Consider the following 23,295-nt stretch of genomic DNA (forward strand, 5'->3'; position numbering starts at 1 on the left):
GGGCTGGCCTTTTAAAAAGGCGGAGGCGCCGGGAGTGGAGCGCGGCGCTGCCCGGGTTCGGTTACATAACCGCCCGGCCGCACCCCCCGCTCGCTCGCTCTCCTGCGCCACAACAAAAAAGTTGGCAGCCTTTCTTTCTTTTTTTTTTTTTTGGCCCTGCCCAAAAAAGTCCGTTAAGATTATATAACTGAACAGTGGGCTTCGTCTGGAACTTCTTCATCTTTTCAAAGGGGCCGATTGGTGCCGTCCAGGTGGCTCACGATTAACCGCCCGCCGGATGGGGGCTGCCCCGAGCGTGTCCGCCGGGGGTGCGGCGCCGATATAGTGGTTTGGAAGGATGCTGGCCCCGCCACCTGACACTCCCGGCCGCCGCTGCCATCTGGTGCCTTTTAAGCGCCGTGATCGGTCCTGTAATTTGGGCGGCGCACGCCAGGGTTCCGTTAAAATGATGGTCTTGCGCTTATCGTTTGGCGTCCTGGCGCCTTAACGGGGGAAAGTGTGAGGGAGAGAGACTGCGCGTGGAGCGGGACGAACAGGCTGGCCTTGCGGGCCTTTACGATCGTAAAGACTGGTGCCCGAGGCAGGGTAGCCTGGGAGCCTCTTTCTGGACTTGGGTGGAGGAAGCGTGTGTTTACGCCGTTGGGTTTGTCGTGGCCAACTTGGGTCACCCTAAATGTGATGATTAGGAATATGCAGCTGCTAAAAACCAGCATTGGGATGGTTGCTTGGACCCTTACGTGTTCATGTGGTTGGTGATGAACGTGAAGTAGGCGTTCAACCCTTGTCTAAGTGCTCAGGAAATGTGCCGATTACCACTTCTAGACCTTTAGAAGTAGCAGCAGACTTTAAAACGGACACTTCCCGAAATTAAGGCAAGTATCGCATTTGTCAGAGTAATATGGGAGAGGTAGGTTCTGGTCCCTCAGGAAGATGTGTGCTTTTGAGCTTTGCGAGGCGAGATCCGCCTGGAAGCGAGGGGAGGAGCCCGGCGGAGGTGGCTTTCCAAGCCCCATTTAGGTGGAGGGTGCGAGAGGGGAGAGGAGCTAGCTCCCCGCCGCTTTCTATTTTTAGGGTTCTGTTCTTAGAAAGGGTCTGTTGGCCTCTATAGTGAACTTAATTTTAATAATGCATTCATACACTTTAGGGCCCTAGACCTGTTTTCTTGGCTATCTTTTAGAAAAGGTGGTTAGTATCCTTCTAAGTACTCGGAAGTTAACCACTTTATTTTGCCTAAAATAAAGGCTTGTGTGTTACTTTGACCTATAGGACTTGGATCCTAAAAACTTTATTTTTCCTCTCTTAGAGTTTGCTCTCCAAAGCTCGAGGAATCGATTCCAGCTCTGTTAAAATCAGAAGTGGTTCTCTATTCATGGATACAGAAAAATCAGGAAAAAGAGAATTTGACATTCGACAGACTCCTCAAGTGAATATTAATCCTTTTACTCCAGATTCTTTGTTACTTCATTCCTCAGGACAGTGTCGTAGAAGAAAGAGAACATACTGGAATGAGTAAGTTATTCAATAGTTTGGTTCCCCAACCATCCAAGATTGGTTTGGTATACTTATTAAATTTAATTTTTAACTAAATGACATGGAAGTTTATGCTCTGAAATTTTTCTCTATTCCTAACACCTAATTCTGAGCAGAGATAGGTGGGAAGTAATCAGCTGTGGAAAAGGAATGCCATGAGAAATGAAGGAATAAAAAGTCTAGATAACTTGTAGGAAATCCACTGGTGTCAAAATGAGGCAGGCAGAGAGAGTTGATTTAGAAAGGCTTTAATTTTGATGTTCTGGTTAATGAACATATCTCAGCAGCGATCACATTTTCATCAGCTGACTTGTATCTTGTGATTACAAAATTAAATGCTTTTCTGTTTTTACTCATTAAAATTTTACCATGCACCTACCTATCAGATAAAGTTTTGGATCTCTAGCTGATGTGTCTTTCAGATATGTTGATGAAAAAATACATATTTTTCAGTTCCTGTGGTGAAGACATGGAAGCCAGTGATTATGAGTTTGAAGATGAAACAAGACCTGCTAAAGTAAATAGCTTCTAATTTTCTTTTTGTTTCTGAAATGTGATTTTCTATTTCTTAACAAATTATGATATAATTTTAAAATTTCACACATTGTGCTATCTCCACAGCAAAAAAATCATTTTTATATCTTTGTATTATACATATGTATACACTTTTTATTACAGAGAATTACGATTACTGAAAGCAATATGAAGTCACGGTATACAACAGAATTTCATGAGCTAGAGAAAATTGGCTCTGGAGAATTTGGTTCTGTGTTTAAATGTGTGAAGAGGCTGGATGGGTGCATTTATGCCATTAAGCGATCAAAAAAGCCATTGGCCGGCTCTGTTGATGAGTATGTATTAAAAATTTTGTCTTTTGATCTTTTGTTCCCTGTGGTGTTAATTCTCTAACTTTTGAGAAGTTATGATATACTCAGATCCTTTTCATTTTGTACCATTAGTTCTTATTGGACTTGGTAAAATAATAAGAGTAGTCAAACCTAACTTAAATTTCTTATTTCTAGTGGCATCCATTAATTCACATGGGAGTTCATCTTTCCTGATTTCTAGGTCCAGTAAGGTTCTTACTTTTTTTTTTTTTTTTTTTTTTTAAAAAGAGAAGAAAGGGAGAGGGGGATAGAGAGTTAGAAACATGGATAAGAGAGAAACATCAATTTAGCTGCCTCCTGCACACTCCCTACTGGGGATGTGCCTGCAACCAAGGTATATGCCCTTGACTGGAATCGAACCCGGGACCCTTCAGTCCGCAGGCCGACGCTCTATCCATTGAGCCAAACCAGTCAGGGTGGTTCTTACTTTCTAACTGCCATTCTTTAATGGAAGCCTTTGGAAAACCTGCACAGTCTTAACTCTCAAGTTTTTCAGCATAACGATAGATTCAGAAGTCAAGTTTGTCTTATGAAGTTTCAGATAAATTCAGTTTAGATTTGAATGAAAATGGTTTATTCTCTTACTCTCTGATTTCTCCTAGGCAGAACGCTTTGAGAGAAGTATATGCTCATGCAGTACTTGGACAACATTCTCATGTAGTTCGATATTTCTCTGCATGGGCAGAAGATGATCATATGCTTATACAGAATGAGTATTGTAATGGTGAGTAACAATGGTTCCCTTGTAAACTTGTGAGCTCAAATGAATGAACACTGAGGGAATACTTATTTTTATCTAATGTGTATGTCTCTTTTATCTCTTACAAAATCAAAGATCAGAAGCCTAACATGAATTTCAAGGGCAAGTAATACCTACCTGATGTTAAATAAAGATCGGAAACCCTTCTGCCTCATAACCTCAGTAGTTGAACAGTGCAAATTATTTATGTGCCTGTTAATCAAATTAAACTGTTCTTCTTGAGAGGACACTGGTGTTGCCATATAACTTTTGGTCTTCCCTGCACCTAGCATAGTGTGTGTGGGATGTAGTAAATAGAACAGGTTCCTTGCATCTAGCCCTCCTTTTCCATTTCATTATGGGAACTGCTAAAACTGATGTTGGCTACTTACGACTAACTCTCCATTGGTTTAAACTCAGCCATTTGTTCAAGACATTCTGTAATCTTGCCCCCCCACTCCCATCTATCAAACCTAGTTTACCACTAGAATCAAGTAAGATTTTTTCTTTTAAGTTGTTCTCTCCCTTTTTCTCCGAAGACAAAATAAGCATGTATAGAGGTTCAACTTTGGAACTGTGTATAGCTTTCCATTTCAGCAAGTCCTTCAAGGACCACCTTGGGTCTTTTTCATTAAACCTTTACCACAATCAATCTCAATTCTGATTGTTATAACATTTGCTTTTAAATATCTAAATCTTTACATACATATAATGGATTTTTATTTATGTATACTATGAATATTCAAATTTATTGAATACTTGAGGTGGTAGCAAAGATTTATTTGTATATTATTATTTTTGTTGATGCTCATTTTTTTCCTTAAACAAGACCAGCCATCTCATAGCTTGTGAATAAGTGGCATAGTAGTGGATCCAGGTTTTCCATCTTTAAAAACTGAACAAAACAGAAGTAAAAGACCTGTTAACATACCTCATTTCTCATTATTTTATTAGTTCTCTATATTTGAAAGAACTGAGTGCTCAGTGTATATCATTGCTACTAGTTTGCTTCACAAATCTTTTGAAATACTTTATCTATATACCATCAAAATATTTATGTAGCGGCCTAACTGGTTTGGCTCAGTGGATAAAGCGTCGGCCTGCAGACTGAAAGGTCCCAGGTTCGATTCCGGTCAAGGCCATGTACCTTAGTTGCGGACACATCCCCAGTGGGAGGTGTGCAGGAGGCAGATGATCGATGTTTCTAACTCTCTATCCCTCTCTCTTCCTCTCTGTAAAAAATCAATAAAAGCCCTAACCGGCTTGGCTCAGTGGATAGAACGTCGGCCTGCGGACTGAAGGGTCCCGGGTTCGATTCCGGTCAAGGGCATGTACCTTGGTTGCCGGCACATCCCCAGTGGGAGGTGTGCAGGAGGCAGATGATCGATGTTTCTAACTCTGTCCCTCTCCCTTCCTCTCTGTGAAAAATCAATAAAATATATTAAAAAAAATATTTATGGAGCACCCTAACTGGTTGCTCACTGGTTAGAGCAGTGGTTCTCAATCTTCCTAATCCTGCGCCCCTTTAATACAGTTCCTCATGCTGTGGTGACCCCCAACGATAAAATTATTTTCGTTGCTACTTCATAACTGTAATGTTTCTACTGTTATGAATCGTAATGTAAATCTCTGATATGCAGGATGTATTTTCGTTGTTACAAATTGAACATAATTAAAGCATAGTGATTAATCACAAAAACAATATGTAATTCTATATGTGTTTTCCGATGGTCTTAGGCAACCCTGTAAAAGGGTCGTTCGACCCCCAAAGGGGTCGCGACCTACAGGTTGAGAACCACTGGGTTAGAGTGTCAGCCTGTGGACTGAAGGGTCCTTTGTTTGATTCCTGTCAAGGGCATGTACCTTAGTTGCAGGCTTGATTTTCCGCCTGGGCGCGTGGGGGAGGCAACCAAATCGATGTCTCTCAGGCCCCCCCCCCTCCCATCCTTACATGCCTCTTCCATTCTAAAATAAATAAACAAACAAATAAATGGAAGCCCTGGATTAGAGCTTCAGCCTTCCAACTGAAGGTCTAGGGCACATATCTCAGTTGCAGGTTCACGGGCCCAGGTAGGGAGGTAACCAATAGATGTTTTCCTCTCTCTCCCCCTCCTCCCTTCCTTCTACTCTCTAGAAATAAATTGAAAAAATATCCTCAGGTGATGATTAACAACAACAAAAATTTTTATGTATCTGTCTTCCATGATCTGTTTCTTAACCTTTATTTTTCAGTTACTACATTTGATATAGGACAACTCAACCATAATGTCTTTTCCACTCCATATTTGCTAGACACTGTCTCCTATTAATTTCTTCCTTCCTGTCACTTTTTTTTTCCTGTCACCTTTTTGATGTGGTTGGTTCCCTTACGTATTTCAGTGGTAGTCCAGGGATCACAAATTTGTAACAACCTAGGAAATTACATGGTTGTATAATTCAGATGTTGTCCTATTATAAAGTTAGGTTATAAAATAATCTTTTGAAACAGATTATTTTGGGGCAGTACAAAACTTTCAAGAATAATAAAGATCTTTAAAAAGTAAGTAGGCCTGTGTGGCACAGGGATGCCTTTTTGTATGGTTGTTTATTCTGCTTAGATGAAAGAAACTAAGACTATGCTGATACATTTGTGAGCTTTTCTTTTTTTTTTTTTTTTAATAGATTTTATTGAGTTTTTGCAGAGAAGAAGGGCGAGGGATAGAGAGTTAGAAACATCGATGAGAGAGAGACATTGACCAGCTGCCTCCTGCACACCCCCCACTGGGGATGTTCCCGCAACCAAGGCACATGCCCTTGACCGGAATCGAACCTGGGACCTTTCAGTCTGCAGGCCGACGCTCCATCCACCGAGCCAAACCGGTTACTGCGAGCTTTTCTTATCTTTTGTTTTTCTTTTCCACTTATTCCTTTCTCCACTTTTGAAAAGCTTTGAATAGTAATAAGCCTGATCTTCAGAAAACAAGTTTCACAGGGAAAGGATTGTTATCATTGATTTGTACATGTTGATTAACTGATATCCTTTATCAGTGACTAAGCTTCCTTATTATCTCAGAGTCATTTGCATTTTAAGTCTGTTGTCTTTAGTGTTTTAATAGACTGAAATAAGTGTATAAAAATGTTGCCAGATAGGGGAAGAGAACCTAAAAATCAGATGAATGTTTTGCTCTTCTCACCTCTCTTGCCCTTTTGGCAATGAGATAAAAAGAACTGGTTTAGCTATAGTTGCTATACCTACTAAAAAGAAGCCATACTCTTTCTTATTAAACTTGATCTAGGACTTCAAGTCCCCTTGTCTGACAAGTTTATTGACCTGTTCCCTCCTAGAGCCCCTTTTTGCCCTGCAGTTCAAGACTTGTGCAGGTTAAGTATGGAGAACCCACTTAAGCCTAAGATATTCAAGTGTGGTTTATTTTTATTTAAAAAACAAATTTGCCATTTGTTACTCATTCTTTTTTTTTTTTTTTAATATATTTATTGATTTTTTACAGAGAGGAAGGGAGAAGGATAGAGAGAAACATCAATGAGAGAGAAACATCGATCAGCTGCCTCTTGCGCATCCCCTACGGGGGATGTGCCCGCAGCCAAGGTACATGCCCTTGACCGGAATCGAACCTGGGATCCTTGAGGCCGCAGGCTGATGCTCTATCCACTGAGCCAAACCGGTTAGGGCTCTTACTCATTCTTGTTTAAATTGTGCAACTTCCTTTCCTAATACTTCATTGACTTCTGATATTATTATCCTGGCTTTGATTTTATTATTTCTAATTAAGTTTTAAAAAGAAGTGGTGGGCCCAGCCAGAGTGGCTCAACAGTTGGTTGAGCATCGTCCTGTGCACTAAAAAGGTGGCCAGTTTGATTCCCAGCCAGGGCACATCCCTGGGTTGTAGGTTTGATCCCTTGGGGAGTATACAGAAGGCGACTGATTGATGTGCCCTGACCAGGAATTGAACCATAACTCCCTGGTTCATAGGTCGATGCACAACTGTTGAGCCACACCAGCAGGGCCCAAGATACTGGTTTTTACCTATAAAATTTATAGATAGTTATCAAGGGTGTGGGAAAACAGGTATTCTCATACATTAATGATGAGAGTATAAATTGGTACAGCTTTCTCCATGGGGACAGGAGGTCACGGTTGGATTCCTGGTTGGGGCACATGCCTGGGTTGTGGGCTCAATCCCCAGTAGGGAGCATGCAGGAGGCACCCGTTCAATGATTCTCTCTCACCATTGATGTTCCTATCTCTCTCTCCCTCTCCCTCTCTGAAGTCAATAAAAATATTTTTTAAAATAGTGAAAGTGTCATTTGTATAAAAAGGAGTTGAAAAGAATGCATAGGAAACTAATAACATTGATTTATTCTGGGGGAAAAGAACCAAGTGGGTTGCTGGGGTATATGGATATCCCAGAGACTCTACATTATATTTTGTACCTATGTGAGTGTATTAGCTATAGAAAGAATAAATAAAATTTTTATTTCACAAGCAGATTGAAGGGAATAGGTCCTATAAAAATGTCATTTTCTTGGTTAAGTCTGTGGTCATTCAGAAAAGATAAAAGGAAGAAAAATAAGAATATTTCTGAAAAAAGAAAATGCTAATTTTTTTGTGTGTGTGTGTTTGTTAGGTGGAAGTTTAGCTGATGCCATAAGTATAAACTGTAGAAGCATGCGTTACTTTATAGAAGCAGAGCTGAAGGATCTCCTTTTGCAAGTTGGCCGGGGCTTGAGGTATATTCATTCAATGTCTTTGGTTCACATGGATATAAAGCCTAGTAAGTATTACACATCCTCTGACCTGTGTTCTATAGGATAATAGAGAATAAATGACGTTGTTAAACAATATGAAAACAGATGCATCTTAATGTGTTTTTTTTATTGTTATTTTTAAAGACCTTTGGGCAACTTATTTTTATTGTTGGTTTGGTTTGGTTTGGTTAATCCTCACCTGAAGATATTTTTTCCATTGACTTTTTAAAAAAATACATTTTTATTTATTTCAGAGAGGAAGGGAGAGGGAGAGAGAGATATAAATATAAATGATGAGAGAATCATTGATCGGCTGCCTCCTGCATGCCCCACACTGGGGATCAAGGCCCTGATGGAGAATCAAACCGTGACCTCCTAGTTCATAGATTGATGGTCAGCCACTCCGACTGGGCTCCATTGACTTTTCTTTTTTTTTTTAAGGGCCTTCTGGTACAAACCAGAAGACCTGCTAGACAAATTCAAAAAGAGCTGTAAGCATTTCCATTTGACTTTTTTTAGAAAGTGGAAGGGAGGGGGAGAGAGAGAGAAACCATTGATGTGAGAGAAACACATCGATTGGTTGCCTCCTGCACGCTCCTGGGCCGGAGATCAAGCCTGCAACCCAGGTACATCCGCTTAACTGGTATCAAACCCAAGACCCTTCAGTCCATGGGCTGAGCTCTAACCACAGCAACCAGCTAAGGCAGTACCTTATTTTTTGATGTAGTTGTAAATGGAATTGTTTTCTTAGTTTCTTTTTATGATAGTTCAGTATTGGTGTATAAAACATACAACCAGCCCTAACTGGTTTGGCTCAGTGGATAGAGCGTTGGCCTGTGGACTGAATGGTCCTGGGTTTGATTCTGATCAAGGGCACATGCCCCTTTGTGGGCTCAATTCCCTGTAGGGGGCGTGCAGGAGGCAGCCGATCAATGATTCTCTCTCATCATTGATGTTTCTATCTTTCCCTCTCACTTCCCCTCTGAAATCAATAAAACCCCCCACAATTTCTGGATATAATTTTATATCCTGCTACTCTATCAATTCTAGTAGTTTTTTGGTGGAATCTTTAGGGTACTCTATATACAGTATCATGTTATTTGTAAATAATGACAGTTTCATTTCTTCCTTTCCAATTTGGATGCTTTTTATTTCTTCTTGTCTGATTGTTGTGGCTAGGACTTCCAATTACTATGTTAAACAAGAGTGGTAAAAGCGGACATCCCCATCTTGTTCCTCATCTTAAGAGAAATGCTTTTAGTTTTTTGCCAATTGAGTATGATGTTGGCTGTGGGTTTGTCATAGATGGCCTTTATTATGTTGCAGTATGCTCCCTGTATTTCTGTTATGCTGAAAGTTTTTATCATAAATGGGTGCTAGAGTTTGTCAAATGCTTTTTCTGCATCTATTGATAATGATTCTTTGATTTTTATCCTTCGTGTTGTTATGTGGTGTATCATGTTAATTGACTTGCAGATATTTTTTGCACCCCAGGAATAAATCCCACTTGATCATGGTGTATGATTTTTTAAAAATGTATTATTATATTATTTTTTAAAAATATATTTTATTGATTTTTTTACAGAGAGGAAGGGAGAGGGATAGAGAGTTAGAAACATTGATGGGAGAGAAACATCGATCAGCTGCCTCCTGCACACTCCCTACTAGGTATGTGCCTGCAACCAAGGTACATGCCCTTGACTGGAATCGAACCTGTCAGTTTGCAGGCCGACACTCTATCCACTGAGCCAAACCAGTTAGGGCTTAATGTATTATTGCTGGATTTGGTTTGGTAATATTTTCTTGAGGATTTTTTGCATCTATATTCACCAGGGATATTGGCCTATGATTTTTTTTGTACTGTCTTTTTTTCTTTTTTAAATATTTAAAAAATGTTTTTATTGATTTGAGAGAGAGAAAGGAGAGGATGCTAAAGAGAGAGAAAGGAGAGAGTGCTTGAGAGAGAAACCTCCGTTGGCTGCTCCTACAACCTGGGCGTGTGCCCAGACCGGGAATCTAACTGCAGCCTCTCAGTGAATGGGACCACACTCAACCAACTGAACCACATCAGCCAGGGCTTTTGTAGTATCTTTTTTTTTTTTTTTTAAATATATTCTTTATTGACTTCTTACAGAGAGGAAGGGAGAGGGATAGAGAGCTAGAAACATCGATGAGAGAGAAACATCAATTAGCTGCCTCCTGCACACCCCCGATTGGGGATGTGCCCGCAACCAAGGTACATGCCCCCCTTGACCGTCGAAGCTGGGACCCTTCAGTCCTCAGGCCACGCTCTATCCACTGAGCCAAACCGGTTAGGGCTTTTTGTAGTATCTTTATCTGGTTTTGGAATTAGGATAATGCTGGCCTCATATAATGAACTTTGGAGTGGAGTCTTCCCTCCTCTTGAATTTTTTTTTTTTAATAATTTGAGAAGGGTAATTGTTAGTTCTTTGAGTGTTTGGTAAAATTCATCTGTGAAGCCATCTGATTCAGGACTTTTGTTTGCTGGGGGTTTTTGACAACTTCTATTTCATTTGTTGTAATGGGTCTGTTCAGATTTTCTATTTCTTGATTTAGTTTGGAAGATTGTGTATTTCTAGGAATTTATCATTTCTTAGAGATTGTCCAATTTTTTTGGCATATAGTTATTCATAATATTTTCTTAAAATCCTTTGTATTTCTGTGTTTCTTTGTATTTCAGTTATTGTTCCTCCCCTTTCATTTCTGATTTTATTTACTTCGGTCCTCTTTTTTTCTTGATGAGTCTGGTTAAAGGTTTATAAATCTAATTATGTTTTCAAAGAACCAGCTCTTGGTTTCATTGAGCTTTTGAATTGTCTCAGGTAACTTGATTTCTTCTCTGATCTCATGGTTAACCCTTTCATTTTTCAGTAATATGTTTAGCTTCCATGTGTTTGTTTTTTTAAGTTTTTTTTTATTGTAATTGATACCTAGTTTCATATCATTGTAGTCAGAGAAGATGTTTGATATGATTTCAGTCTTGAATTTATTAAGACTTGTTTTGTGTCCTAATATGTGGTCTAATCCTAGTGAATGTTCCATGTGCACTTGTAAAGAATATGTATTTTGTTGCTTTAGGGTGACATGCTCTGAAAATACCAATTCAGTCCACCTGGTCTAGTATGTTGGTTAAGGTCACCGTTTCCTTGCTGATCTTTTTGGTTTGGAAGATCTATCCATTGATGTCAGTGAGGTGTTAAAATCCCCTAGTCTGACTGTATTTCTGTCCATCTTGCCCTTTATATCCATCAAGATTTGCTTTGTATATTTAGGTGCCTTTATGTTGGGTGTGTAAATGTTTATAAGGGTTATATCATACTTTTGTTGGATTGATCCCTTTATCATTATGTAGTGCCCTCTGTCTCTTATTATAGATTTTTTTGTTTGTTTTTAAATTATTTTAAAAATTGATCTGAGAGAGAAACATTTGGATCAGTTGCCTCAACCAACTGAGCCACACCTGCCAGGGTGAAGTTTTCTCATTTTTTTTCACATTCTGGTTTCTTTTTGTTGCTGTTATTTTGTCCTGTAATTCGCTGATTCTGTCTTCTGCTTCATTTAACTTGCTGTTGATTCCTTCTAATGTATTCTTCATTTCTGATATTGTTTTCTTTATTTCTGACTGCTTTTTTATGGTTTCTGTGTCTTTTTTTTTTTTTTTTTAATCCTCACCCATGGAAATATTTTCTATTGATTTTTCAGACGGAGTGGAAGGGAGGAAAAAGCGAGGGAGGGAGAGAGAGAAACAGTGATGTGAGAGAGAAGCTTTGATTGATTGCCTCCCACATGCAACCTAATTATGTACTCTTGACCGGAATTGAACCCATGATCTGGTCCCTGGGCCGACATTCTAACCTCTGAACCAAACTGGCCAGGGCTCTTTGTCCTTTTTTAAAATATATTTTTATTGATTTCAGAGAGGAAGGGAGAGGGAGGGAGAGAGAGAGAAACATCAATAATGAGAGAGAATTGTTGATTGGTTGCCTCCTGCATGCCCCCCCACACTCCCTACTGGGGATTAAGCCTGCCACCTGGGCATGTGCCCTTGACTGGAATTGAACCTGGGACCCTTTAGTCCACAGGCCGACGCTCTTTCCATTGACCCAAACCGGCTAGGGCTCTGTCTTTTTTAATGCTTACTATCTAAGTTCTCACCGATCGTTCATTCTTTACCTAATTTCCTTGAGCATCCTTATAACCATTGTTTTGAACTCTGCATTGGGTAGCTTGGTTGCTTCTATTTCATTTAGTTATTCTTTGGAGGAATGACTGTTGTTTTTCATTTTGGGCATGTTTTTTTGACTTATTTTTTGTTTGTCTCTGTGTATTAGGTAGATCTGCTGTGTTTCCCAGTCTTGTTATAATGGTCTTTATGTAGTAGGTGTCTTGTGGGGCTCAGTGGCACAATCTTGTCACCTGAACTAGGTGCTCCAGGAATGTCTCTTGTGTGGATTATGCAAGCCTTTCTGTTGTAGTTGAGTCTTGAATGCCCTCAGGCTGGCTGACTATGAGGATTGACCCCAACCACAGCATATGAGCTGTTGTGTGGAAGCTACAGTACCATGCCGCTGCCCCCCCTCCCCCTTCCCCCCAACAGAATTGGCCCCAGCAGGGTCTGATGCCTGTCAGGATCTCCCTTTGGGTGTGCCACTTCTGTGGCTAGTTGGGTCATGCTCTGGTGTAGTCTAAAGCCTACCACTGGTTATGTTGGTTCTGGGTCCACTTGGGAGGAACTTCAGTGCAGGTGGATGTCAGACGCTGCCTGTGACTGGGTTTGGGCTACCTGTCTGGAGCTACCAAGCAGTCTGCAGTTTGTGACTGTCTTTACTGAGCTTGAGTGCATGTGTGAGGAGTCAAGTTGTATACAAAGGTTAGCTTGGCTTCCACCAGCTCAGAGCCTGGGTAGATCAGTAATAGGCCCAAGGCAATTTGCTCTGTAGCCCCTGAGGTTGCTGGGGCTTCCTTGTGAGAGCCTTCTGGAGAAAGTCTTAACCCAAGTTCTTAATAGTTGATTAGTCCAAACTACTATTTTTCTCAGGAACATGTATTACATCTGGTTATATGTCTTTTAGGTTTTACCTTCTACTTCTAAAAATAATAGTATAGACCTTGTCTTGCAAGATGTTCTTCCTTCTGGATTTGGTTGCTTCCTTGTAACATTTAATTTATTCCTTTCTCCCCTTGTATTTCCTATAATTTTGAAATAATAACTAAAAGGTTGATGGATTCATGTTAAACATTTTAGGATAGGTATTTTTACGTTGAATTTAATATGTTGGTTTTTTTTACCCTATGGAAATGTGTATGATCAATGGGAATTTGTTTTACACAAATTTTTTTTTTTAATTCTCACCTGAGGATATTTTTTCCATTGTCTTTTTTTTTAGAGAGAGAGTGGGAGCCCGAGTGAGACAGAGAGAGACAGACAGTGAGAAACATGGATGTGAGAGAGACCCATTAATTGGTTGCCTCCCACATGAACCTCAACTTGGGCTAGGGATTGAACTAACAATCCAGGTATGTGCCCTTGACAGGGAAATCAAACCCACGACCTTTCAATGTGCAGGCCGATTCTCTAACCACTAGTCAGGGCCACAATTTATTTTAATAAGAGTATGTGAAGAATTTGCCTGTACATTAACAATGCACTAAAATATTTATTTTAAATAAGAAAATATATTTGGGCTGAAGGCAATAAATGTGAATTAGTAAGATTTGCCTATACTCACTCACCTTGTATTGTGTCAAATATAGTAGATCCTTATGTTGTAAGTACAAAAGTTGAAAATAAGTTTAAAAATTTCAAATTCACAAATACCGCCACAAATAAGTTGTCCTATAAATAAAGCAAAAATGGAAAGATGACTCCAGTGAATATAACATTTATAAGTTCAATACTATATTGATAAAACTATTAAAATGGGATCTGTTGCTAAAATTTATGTTAATCATGAGCTTGCTCAAATTTGAAGATAAAGTGTTTGTTTAGCTGAGACAGTGAACCCCACAAAGCTACATTGGGTAAAGATGCTGTGGGGTCAGCCCAACTCAATAGATATGTGACTCATTCTTTTCATACCAGCCTTGTAGCATGAGTTTAAAATTTGTGCTTTGGCAGCATTACAAATTAATATGTTATTGCCATTTGTATGGTTTCCAGTAATTAAAATTGCTGAAGATCGCCCTAACCGGTTTGGCTCAGCAGATAGAGCGTTGGCCTGTGGACTGAGGGGTCCCAGGTTCTGATCAAGGGCATGTATCTTGGTTTTGGGCACATCCCCAGTAGAGGGTGTGCAGGAGGCAGCTGATCGATGTTTCTAACTCTTTATCCCTAGTCCTTCCTCTCTGTAAAAAATCAATAAAATATATTTTAAAAAAAAACTGTTGAAAATCAATGTGTAGTTGTGAAGGGACTAATTATAGTGGTTTCTAAGTGTTCAAGGATCAGAGCTAGGCCAGAAAGTATATTCCTAGAAAATAAAGCCCCAGTTCCCATTTGAGACTGTTACTTCATAGTGTTTGGGGTAGAACATATAAGAATCTATATATTTAAAAGCTTTCTGGATGATTCTGATGTATGCTTGTTTGTGAACTTTGGTTATACTATTAATTGTTAGTGTGGCTTATATAAATAACTGTTTGACAGGTAATATTTTCATATCTCGAACCTCAATCCCAAATGCTTCCTCTGAAGATGGAGATGAAGATGAATGGATATCTAACAAAGTTATCTTTAAAATAGGTAAGAAAGAAAGATAACCAGATTATTACTATAATATAAAAAGAGGAGCTGTTGTGTTTTAATTCTTGGCTGTATTTCTTTTCAATACTTCTAGGTGATCTTGGGCACGTAACAAGAATCTCTAGTCCACAAGTTGAAGAGGGTGATAGTCGTTTTCTTGCAAATGAAGTTTTACAGGAGGTAATTTTTCTCCTTTAATAATGCCATTTGTTTTGCAACACCATTTGCTGGAAGAATTAATATAAATGTAGATGTATTAAAATTTTAAGCTAGTAACGTAGAATAGCAATAACAAAATAGAAAGTCTATTAGCAAGTCAGTAAAGGCAAGTTTATAATATTCAATATGGTAGAGTTGTGGTAAAAGAGAAGTTTCCATACCCTGCTGGTAGAATTTTAAAATGGCACAGCATTTTTGGAGAGCTGAATATTAGTATTTATCAACATTTAAAAGTCAAGTACCTTTTCATTCAGAATTTCCATTTCTGAGAGTCTCCTACAGGAATATTCCTATTCAAACAAACCAAGAACAATGCAAAATAAATAGCAGCACAGGAATGATTAAGTAAATTAAGGCTAATAGTTAATAGTACTGTTTCAAAAGTGTGATGAAATATTTCTCAATAAGAGTTTTGACTGGAAATAGAACAAATAAATTATGATCATCGTTCTTTTTATGTATATTTGTGTCTTATGTGTATTTGTAACTTGTCATGTATATATGTTTTGTGTTTTCATATGAATGCTCCTAGAGCAGTGGTTCTCAACCTTCTGGCCCTTTAAATACAGTTCCTCATGTTGTGGTGACCCCCAACCATAAAATTATTTTCGTGCCCTAACCGGTTTGGCTCAGTGGATAGAGCGTCGGCCTGCAGACTCAAGGGTCCCAGGTTCGATTCCGGTCAAGGGCATGTACCTTGGTTGTGGGCACATCCCCAGTGGGGAGTGTTCAGGAGGCAGCTGATCGGTGTTTCTCTCTCATCGATGTTTCTGACTCTCTATCCCTCTCCCTTCCTCTCTGTAAAAAATCAATAAAATATATATTTAAAAAAAATTATTTTCGTTGCTACTTCGTAATGGTAATGTTGCTATTGTTATGAATCGTAATGTAAATATCTGATATGCAGGATGGTCTTAGGTGACCCCTGTGAAAGGGTCGTTTGACCCCCAAAGGGGTCGCGACCCACAGGTTGAGAACCGCTGTCCTAGAGGGATAGGAGTTTCTTCTGAGATTTGAATTGGGCTAATGACAGGAGACATTCGCTTTTAGAAATGTTTTTACCAACCCCTCCACCTCAGAGTGTATATTACTTTGTAATTAGAATAAATCCCCCACATTTACTTTTTCTCTGAATAGGTCCTAAACTTAAATGTGGCATTGAACATTTTAGTTTAGTCCTGTTTTTCACCTAAATCATTATGAGGTATAATCTTACTTTATTTTGAGCATTTTTATATTTCCTTAAAATTTTTTTATTTTATTTTACAGAACTATTCCCATCTACCAAAAGCAGATATTTTTGCCCTTGCCCTCACAGTGGTATGTGCTGCTGGTGCTGAACCTCTCCCCAGAAATGGAGACCAGTGGCATGAAATCAGACAGGGTAGATTACCACGGATTCCACAAGTGCTTTCCCAAGAATTTACAGAGTTGCTAAAAGTGAGTATTTTTTATATGAAGCACTTTATTGACATGGTTTAACATTTTATTAAATCACATGTTTTTACCTTAATTTTACTTCTCTTTCAAGGTTATGATTCATCCAGATCCAGAGAGAAGACCTTCAGCAGCGGCACTGGTAAAGCATTCAATATTGCTGTCTGCTTCTAGAAAAAGCGCAGAACAATTACGAATAGAATTGAATGCAGAAAAGTTCAAAAATTCACTTTTGCAGAAGTAAGTGAGGGTTTTTTTTGTTTTGTTTTTACTTTTTTGTGTTCATTCACAAATTTAACAAGATGATAAAGGCTTTCTGTCAGTGACAAATATAGTGGTTTGGCATGTTATACAGTTAAAAATTGGGGGACTTCTGCCTTAACTTAATACTTGACCTATAAATTTGTGTTGTTTCTAGACTTTGAAATTATTGGGCTTCAAGTTTTTAAGACTAGCATATATTTGCAAGTGGTGATAATCCCCAAGTCTCAAATCATAGCAAAAGCTAAGTGAGCCTATACCCCCCCAAAGTCTCAGTATCAATGAACATTCCTTGAAACTTTCTGTTGTACTAATTTTTATTAAATTAATGTCAATTAGGTTAGTAGGTGATTCTCATATTTGATGTGAATGACCTTTGACATTTCAAAACTGATTGGAATGATAATTCTGATTCATTTGCTTTATTGCTACCATTTTGATTCTAAGCTAATTTGACTTGAAATATGAAAAGGTTTATTTGCCACTAGTTTGATAGATATAATTATTCATACAAATAGGAAGAATTTTGCTTTCATCTCTGTTATGTAAAGATATTTCACAATTACAGATTAGAGTTCTATTTGAAGTTTTTATTAAAACCCAGTCATGAAGGGAAAGTGGGGGAGGGTGAGTGGGTGGGAGGTAATCAACCAAAAACCTTGTATGCAAATATGCATAACCCATGGATGCAGGCAGTAGGTGGTGAAGGCCTGGGGTGGAGGACAAGGGGGGGGTTGGAGGGGGTTGATAGGAGGAAAAAAGAGGGCATATGTAATACTTTCAAAAATAAATATTTAAACGAAACAAAAATAATCCCAGTCATGCCCGGCTGGTGTGAATCAGTTGGTTAAGCTTTGTTCCATGCACCAGGACGTCACTGGTCAGGGCACATGCCCAGGTTGCGGGCTCAACCCCCTTTAGGGGATGTGCAGGAGGCAGCTGATCAATGTTTCTCTCTCTCCCTCTCTCTGAAATCAGTAAAGACATTAAAAACACACCAAAAAAAAAAAAGTCATTAGTAATGTCTTTATTACTTTGTATTTGATAGCACAAATAAAGATTATTTTGTAAATTTAAGTTGTTTGAGCAGAAGCTAAAGTTTCATACTGTATTTTTCCTCTTCTCAGTTGCATGTTAGAATAATGATGACATGCAAAGATCTTCCAGCTGATAATATAGTTTGTGTTTGGCCTCTTACGATCCCTTCCTAGAATTAACACAGTAGGTGAAAAGTCTTGTTTTTCTGTTTTTGTGTTTGTAGAGAACTCAAGAAAGCCCAGATGGCAAAAGCTGCAGCTGAGGAAAGAGCACTCTTCACTGACCGGATGGCCACTAGGTCCACCACCCAGAGTAATAGAACATCTCGACTTATTGGAAAGAAAATGAATCGCTCTGTCAGCCTTACCATATACTGAACTACTTATTTCCCACCTCCCCAAAAAAACTGTGACAAGAGGAAGTTAAAGCTAGGTTGAAATCACTGCTAGAATCCAGTTTGCAATTACTTAAAATTGGTGTCAGTAGTTTTACTGAAATACTTTTTAGGACTTTTATTTGTGAATTACAGTTAAAAGCTGTATTTTGACCAGTGCTCTATCAGGCTTTCATTTAGTTTATCAGTTTGTCTTCTCTAGGATGTCAGTCACTGTTGGATGTTACATCAGCCTTTCCAGGGTGAACCACTGTGGTGGTGTGCTGCTGATAGTTTGCTGTTGCATTGTGATAAAAGGTATCCTTCCCTGTAGTGACTTGTAAAAAGGACCAAGGGCTTTATTACAAACATTCTCCCTTCGAAAAGGGAAATAGAGAATCAGTTACTACTTAGCCTTCAACGTACCTGTGTGTCAGTCTTATATTTCTTTTTTGTTTTTTAATTGTGAATTATATTTGTATATCCAACTGGGAGCACTTTTGGGCACTGTATGAACCATGGAATAATTCTGTGGAAGTATTGCCTTGTGAATTTGCTGCTATTTTAGTTTTGTCTTTGCTGTAAAATTGTAGCATTAAACAATCATTGTTGTTAATAGGCTTTCTTTTGAAAACAATTATGTGAAATACATAGCTGCTCTTGATGAAAAGCAGCTTATTTGCCTTTTTCCCCCTTTGAACTTTGAAGCTAGTGCATTGGAGAAATGCACCCTTTCCCCCCATAATGCTGTATTAATGTAGTATAATTCTTGCTGGTTTTGTAATTTTTCCTGATAATGCCCTTCCCTGAATTTTTAAAAATCTTTCCTCTCGCCACCCAAGTTTTGTACTTGATTGTATTGTTAGTCTGTTTTTAACTGTTTTGCCCAGTCTCTCTTCAATATTGGTGTATATAAACTAATCTTGGTGATACTGTACATAGCTGTTTGAAATGCCAGAATGACTTCTGACTATTCCAAGCTTTTCATAAAATATATTTTATCTGTGATTAGCCACTTGACTAATAGTACTGGCTAACAGATATTGAAAAAAATCTGTTTATTGTTTATTTTCCTATTGATTTTGGTTTAAGATTTGTTTGCACTTGTCTGTTTGACTTGTGTATTATTAACATTGTTTGGCATATTAAAAGTCACTCTGAGCTTACCTTAATTGTCTAAATCTTTGTGATGCCTATTTTCTGTTATCTCCATTATATATAGAGTACTAAAAGCAGAGGATGTATTTTTGATAGAATATGAAACATGGATTATTTAGTATTGAGCTTTAGTTCATATTAGTTACATTTTGGAATTTAGGAAAAATTTACACATCAATCTTGGGATATTTTTATTTTGTAATTTTAAATATTTAATATTTTATGTCACATTGCATATTATGCTTTTGATCTGCTATAAATGTGTAAGGTGGTTTAAAATAGCTTTAGCTTTTTAAGTGACTGTACATGACTCATAACTTTCTAATGTGAACTGAATCACAGAAGAGAACTTTAAAGTGGGGAGCGTTTTAAATTAGTAAACTAGGCTGGATTTTAATTGAGAATGCAAATTTAAGTGATACACAGTGCTAATTCTGTGTGACATTTTTCTGATGAAGATTAGAGCCAGAGAGTAAGTAATGAAGACCTTGAACAGATAAAATGGATGTCATAAGATCCTTGTGTTTTTTTAAACAGTATTTTAAAATTTTTTTAAATTGATTTCAGAGGAATGGAGAGGGAGAGGAGAGAGAGAGAGAAACATTAATGATGAGAGCAAATCATTGATCAGCTACCTCTTGCACGCCCTCTACTGGGGATTGAGCCTGCAATCCAGGCATGTGCCCTTAACTGTAATTGAGCCTGGGACCCTTCAATCCACAGGCCAACACTCTGTCCACTGAGCCAAACCAGCTAGGGCAAGATCCTTGTGTTTTTTGAACATGGGTACATAATTTCTCACTCAGGGCCTATTTCTTCCTGCCATAAACATTTTAACAAGCTTGATTATTTTAGCTTTCTAGCCTATGAAAAGCAAAATTTCCAGGTGTGAGAGGAATTGGTGTAGACAGGTAAATTAGATATGAAAGCTAGTAGGTGTGGGTGACAGAAAACCTAAAAAGCAGTGAAGGCTGGAGCAGGTTTCAGTAGCTACTGAAGACAGCTATAAAAAGTATGATAAATTAGTGTTCATAGGACCACTATAAGTCATTAAGGCTCGATTTTCCTAGTGTACTAGCTTCAAAGAAAAAAAATCAGGTATTGTTTTTCATCAAAATTTGCAGTGTTTTTTTTTCCACATTATTTAATAACACTAGATTAGAAAATGTTGGTTTTCAAAGAGAATTCTTAAGGAATCTGAAAGCAGATATGCGAGTTGGGCTTATATCCAGTCCAACACAGGAAACAGGTTAAGTACCTTCTGTATGCTAACTGATAAACCAAAGACCAGTAAGAAATAGGCTTTGCCCAGTAGTGACTCAGGATGAAATAGAGCAGACCTGTGTAAAAATAAAATGGTAATAACATTTGTTGAGCGCTATGTTGGAGGGATTCTGCAAGGTAGAGTGATGGCTCAAAGGACAGTTGCATACCTTGGGAAGGTGCTGGAGGTAGATTAGAAATTGAATTCAGGTGATTTTGTTTAGACTGGTTTCAAAGCCACTGTTGTATTAACTCGGTAAGAGTAAGGAAGGCCTGAACTAGGACCTTTGGTTAGAAACAAAGGGGTAGAGATTTTATCACATGAGAACGCTGCACATTAAACAGCTTTTGTTTGATTTTATAACAGTGAGAACTTGTTAGCATAACATCTGGCGGAAGCTACAAGTGCTAATGCATTGAAGAATTGTCCAGAAAATTTAATTAAAATGCAGAGAGGCCTGTTACTTTTAAAAAAATATATATTTTATTGATTTTTTACAGAGAGGAAGGGAGAGGAATAGAGAGTTAGAAACATCGATGAGAGAGAAACATCGATCAGCTGCCTCCTACACATCTCCTACTGGGGATGTGCCTGCAACCAAGGTACATGCCCTTGACCGGAATTGAACCTGGGACCTTTCAGTTCGCAGGCTGACGCTCTATCCACTGAGCCAAACTGGTTAGGGCAAGGCCTGTTACTTTTTGAGATAATTTTTAAGTATCGACTGTGCAGTTGGGTAGAAGGAATCACATATTACAGTTGACTGCAAATTAAAACTAGTGCCTTACCTTTTAATTTGCCAAGAATCCAAAGCAGTCCCCTTTAATTAATGAACTAATGTCTTTTGAAGAAGCAATCCTCAAGCTTTGATTTTCACTCTACTTCATTCCACAGGGCAAGAAATAATGGCATTTAAAAAATTGATAACAGCTGGGTTTGGCCAATGCTTCAAGCCGTCTCCGAATTCTTAAGCAGCAGTATCCTGACATTTGTTTTGCTTCCTCTCCATTTATCTCCACAAAGCATCTCATTGACTTTAGCCAACAGATCAAATAAGTTGTTGCATCCTTAAGGTATTTTTATTGTGAAATTTTTAAAAGTCAAAGCAATCAAGGAGGATGGATCAAAAAGGAATTTTGGAAATGTTTTGGGTATTGTGAAAATTGTAAGTGAAGCCTGAAACTAGGAATTTGGAAGAAACTGCCTCATTCAGTATTTTGAAGGCATTTGTATTACTGTAAAAAGCATCACTGAAACTGATTGACATTACAGAGTGAGTGGATCTAGAAGTTTCTCCTGCAAACCTGGTTGTATTGTTAGAAATTTCTCAGGAGCTCAACAAAGTGTATTTTTATAAAAATGGAAAAGTAAGACATAATTGAAATTGTCCAACATTTAGCTTTGAAAAACTTTGAGAGGCATTTACCTGAACATCATTGAACTATTTTTTTCCTTTGTGGCAGATGACATTAATTTTCAATGCAGTTCAAAGGTCTCTGGAGTAAGGAGTAATATCTTGGGAAGATTTACCAGGAAAAGATGGCATATTCTGTCCAAACTTCATTAAACTAAGAGTCTAAGAAACCTCAGCCAGTCCAGACCATGAAGAAAAATACCTCAAAGGAACATGTATAATACAGCTCATATTGTTAGTTTTATACTGTTAATAAATATGGAGAGTATATGATTTGTTTGAGTTTTGACATACTTATGCTATGAAATGGGTTTCCAGCCTGGAATTCCAGTTTATGCCTACTAGTCCTTTACGCCAAAGAGAAGGTCAGGTTCAGTGTACAGTGACTCCATTTAAGATGTTTGTCCAGGAGAGGAGTCACCTTTTCATAGTTGAGACTATGGAGGTTCAGGTGAGTTAAATAACTTGGGAACTCAGTTTGGTAAGTAGGAGAGCCAGAATTCTAACTCCAATCTCATAAGAAAGAATCATGCATTTTCCAGACACTCAAAAGTTGAGGACAGATACTAATCAGTAGAATTTAGGTAGCAAAGAAGAATAAAAAGGAATGAGAATTAAGAAAATTGGGAAGACTCTGGTGTCATGGAAACCAGGAGAAATTGATTGACTATATACACAAAAGATTAAGAAATGACTCGAAGCTCCATGAACACATCTAGTGTGTTTTAGGAGATCTTTGGTGAGCAATGTCAGGAATAAAAGCCAGATTATACTGAGTTGCAGTGCAAAGGGGAGATTACCAAATAGTAAAGGTCATTTTTCAAGAAACATGGCTGAAAAGGGCAAGGGAGGAGAGCTATAGCAAGGGGAATTTTTTTTTTTTAATTAACACTTATTGGTCACCTATTATGTGCTGAGTGTTTTATATACATAACTAGAGGCCCAGTGCACAAAAATTTGTGCACTCGAGGGGGTCCCTCAGCCCAGCCTGTGCCCTCTCGCAGTCTGGGACCCCTCGGGGGATGACCACCTGCTGGCTTAGGCCCACTCCCTGGGGGATTGGGCCTAAGCTGGCAGTCAGACATTCCTCTGGCAGCCCGGAAACCCTCGGGGGATGTCCCCTTGCCAGCGGGGAGCAGGCCTAAGCTGCAGTTGGACATCCTTAGCGCTGCTGAGGAGGCAGGAGAGGCTCCCACCACCACCACTGTACTGGCAGCCATCAGCCTGGCTTGTGGCTAAGCAGAGCTCCCCCTGTGGGAGTGCACTGACCACTAGGGGGCAACTCCTGCATTGAGCATCTGCCCCCTGGTGGTCAGTGTGTGTCATAGTGACCAGTCATTCTGCTGTTAGGGTCAATTTGCATATTATCCTTTTATATAGGTGTGTCAGGCTAGCCTGGGTGAGGGGCTGATGGCTGTTTGCAGGCTGGCCCCAGCCCCTTCAGTGTGGGGGGGCCTGCTGGGGTG

At 38.8% G+C, this 23,295-nt stretch overlaps 1 protein-coding gene across 6 annotated transcripts; it reads left to right on the forward strand.

The window, feature by feature from the left end:
- The first annotated feature begins 130 nt into the window (after positions 1 to 130).
- On the forward strand, positions 131 to 22,102 carry WEE1 (WEE1 G2 checkpoint kinase). 6 transcript variants are annotated; one of them, XR_001363601.1, is made up of 13 exons: positions 131 to 872; positions 1,304 to 1,509; positions 1,984 to 2,047; positions 2,209 to 2,381; positions 3,020 to 3,141; positions 7,782 to 7,928; positions 14,570 to 14,665; positions 14,760 to 14,845; positions 16,154 to 16,324; positions 16,416 to 16,561; positions 17,844 to 17,932; positions 21,310 to 21,782; positions 21,879 to 21,970. XR_001363601.1 is itself a non-coding variant. In XM_014545858.1 (12 exons), exons 2-12 carry the CDS (start codon positions 1,370 to 1,372, stop codon positions 21,980 to 21,982), a joined length of 1,338 nt encoding a protein of 445 aa, XP_014401344.1. In that variant the 5' UTR covers positions 131 to 872; positions 1,304 to 1,369; the 3' UTR covers positions 21,983 to 22,102. The 6 variants fall into 6 exon arrangements, 4 of the variants coding, with proteins under 4 accessions (XP_014401344.1, XP_014401345.1, XP_014401346.1 ...); XR_001363602.1 differs by having other exon boundaries at positions 21,310 to 21,488; positions 21,879 to 21,959; XM_014545858.1 differs by lacking the exon at positions 21,310 to 21,782 and having other exon boundaries at positions 21,879 to 22,102.
- The last annotated feature ends 1,193 nt before the right edge of the window (positions 22,103 to 23,295 follow it).

This window comes from Myotis brandtii, unplaced genomic scaffold (assembly GCF_000412655.1).
Source record: "Myotis brandtii unplaced genomic scaffold, ASM41265v1 scaffold422, whole genome shotgun sequence".
In the NCBI taxonomy this organism is placed as follows: domain Eukaryota; kingdom Metazoa; phylum Chordata; class Mammalia; order Chiroptera; family Vespertilionidae; genus Myotis; species Myotis brandtii.

What these genes read in the sequence shown, in the direction of transcription:
- WEE1 (XM_014545858.1), top strand. Translation starts at nt 1,370, where the DNA reads ATGGATACAGAAAAATCAGGAAAAAGAGAATTTGACATTCGACAGACT. An exon ending in ATGAAACAAGACCTGCTAAA is followed by an intron (nt 2,048 to 2,208) that starts GTAAATAGCTTC and finishes TTTTTATTACAG; the next exon opens with AGAATTACGATTACTGAAAG. An exon ending in CAAATGAAGTTTTACAGGAG is followed by an intron (nt 14,846 to 16,153) that starts GTAATTTTTCTC and finishes TTTATTTTACAG; the next exon opens with AACTATTCCCATCTACCAAA.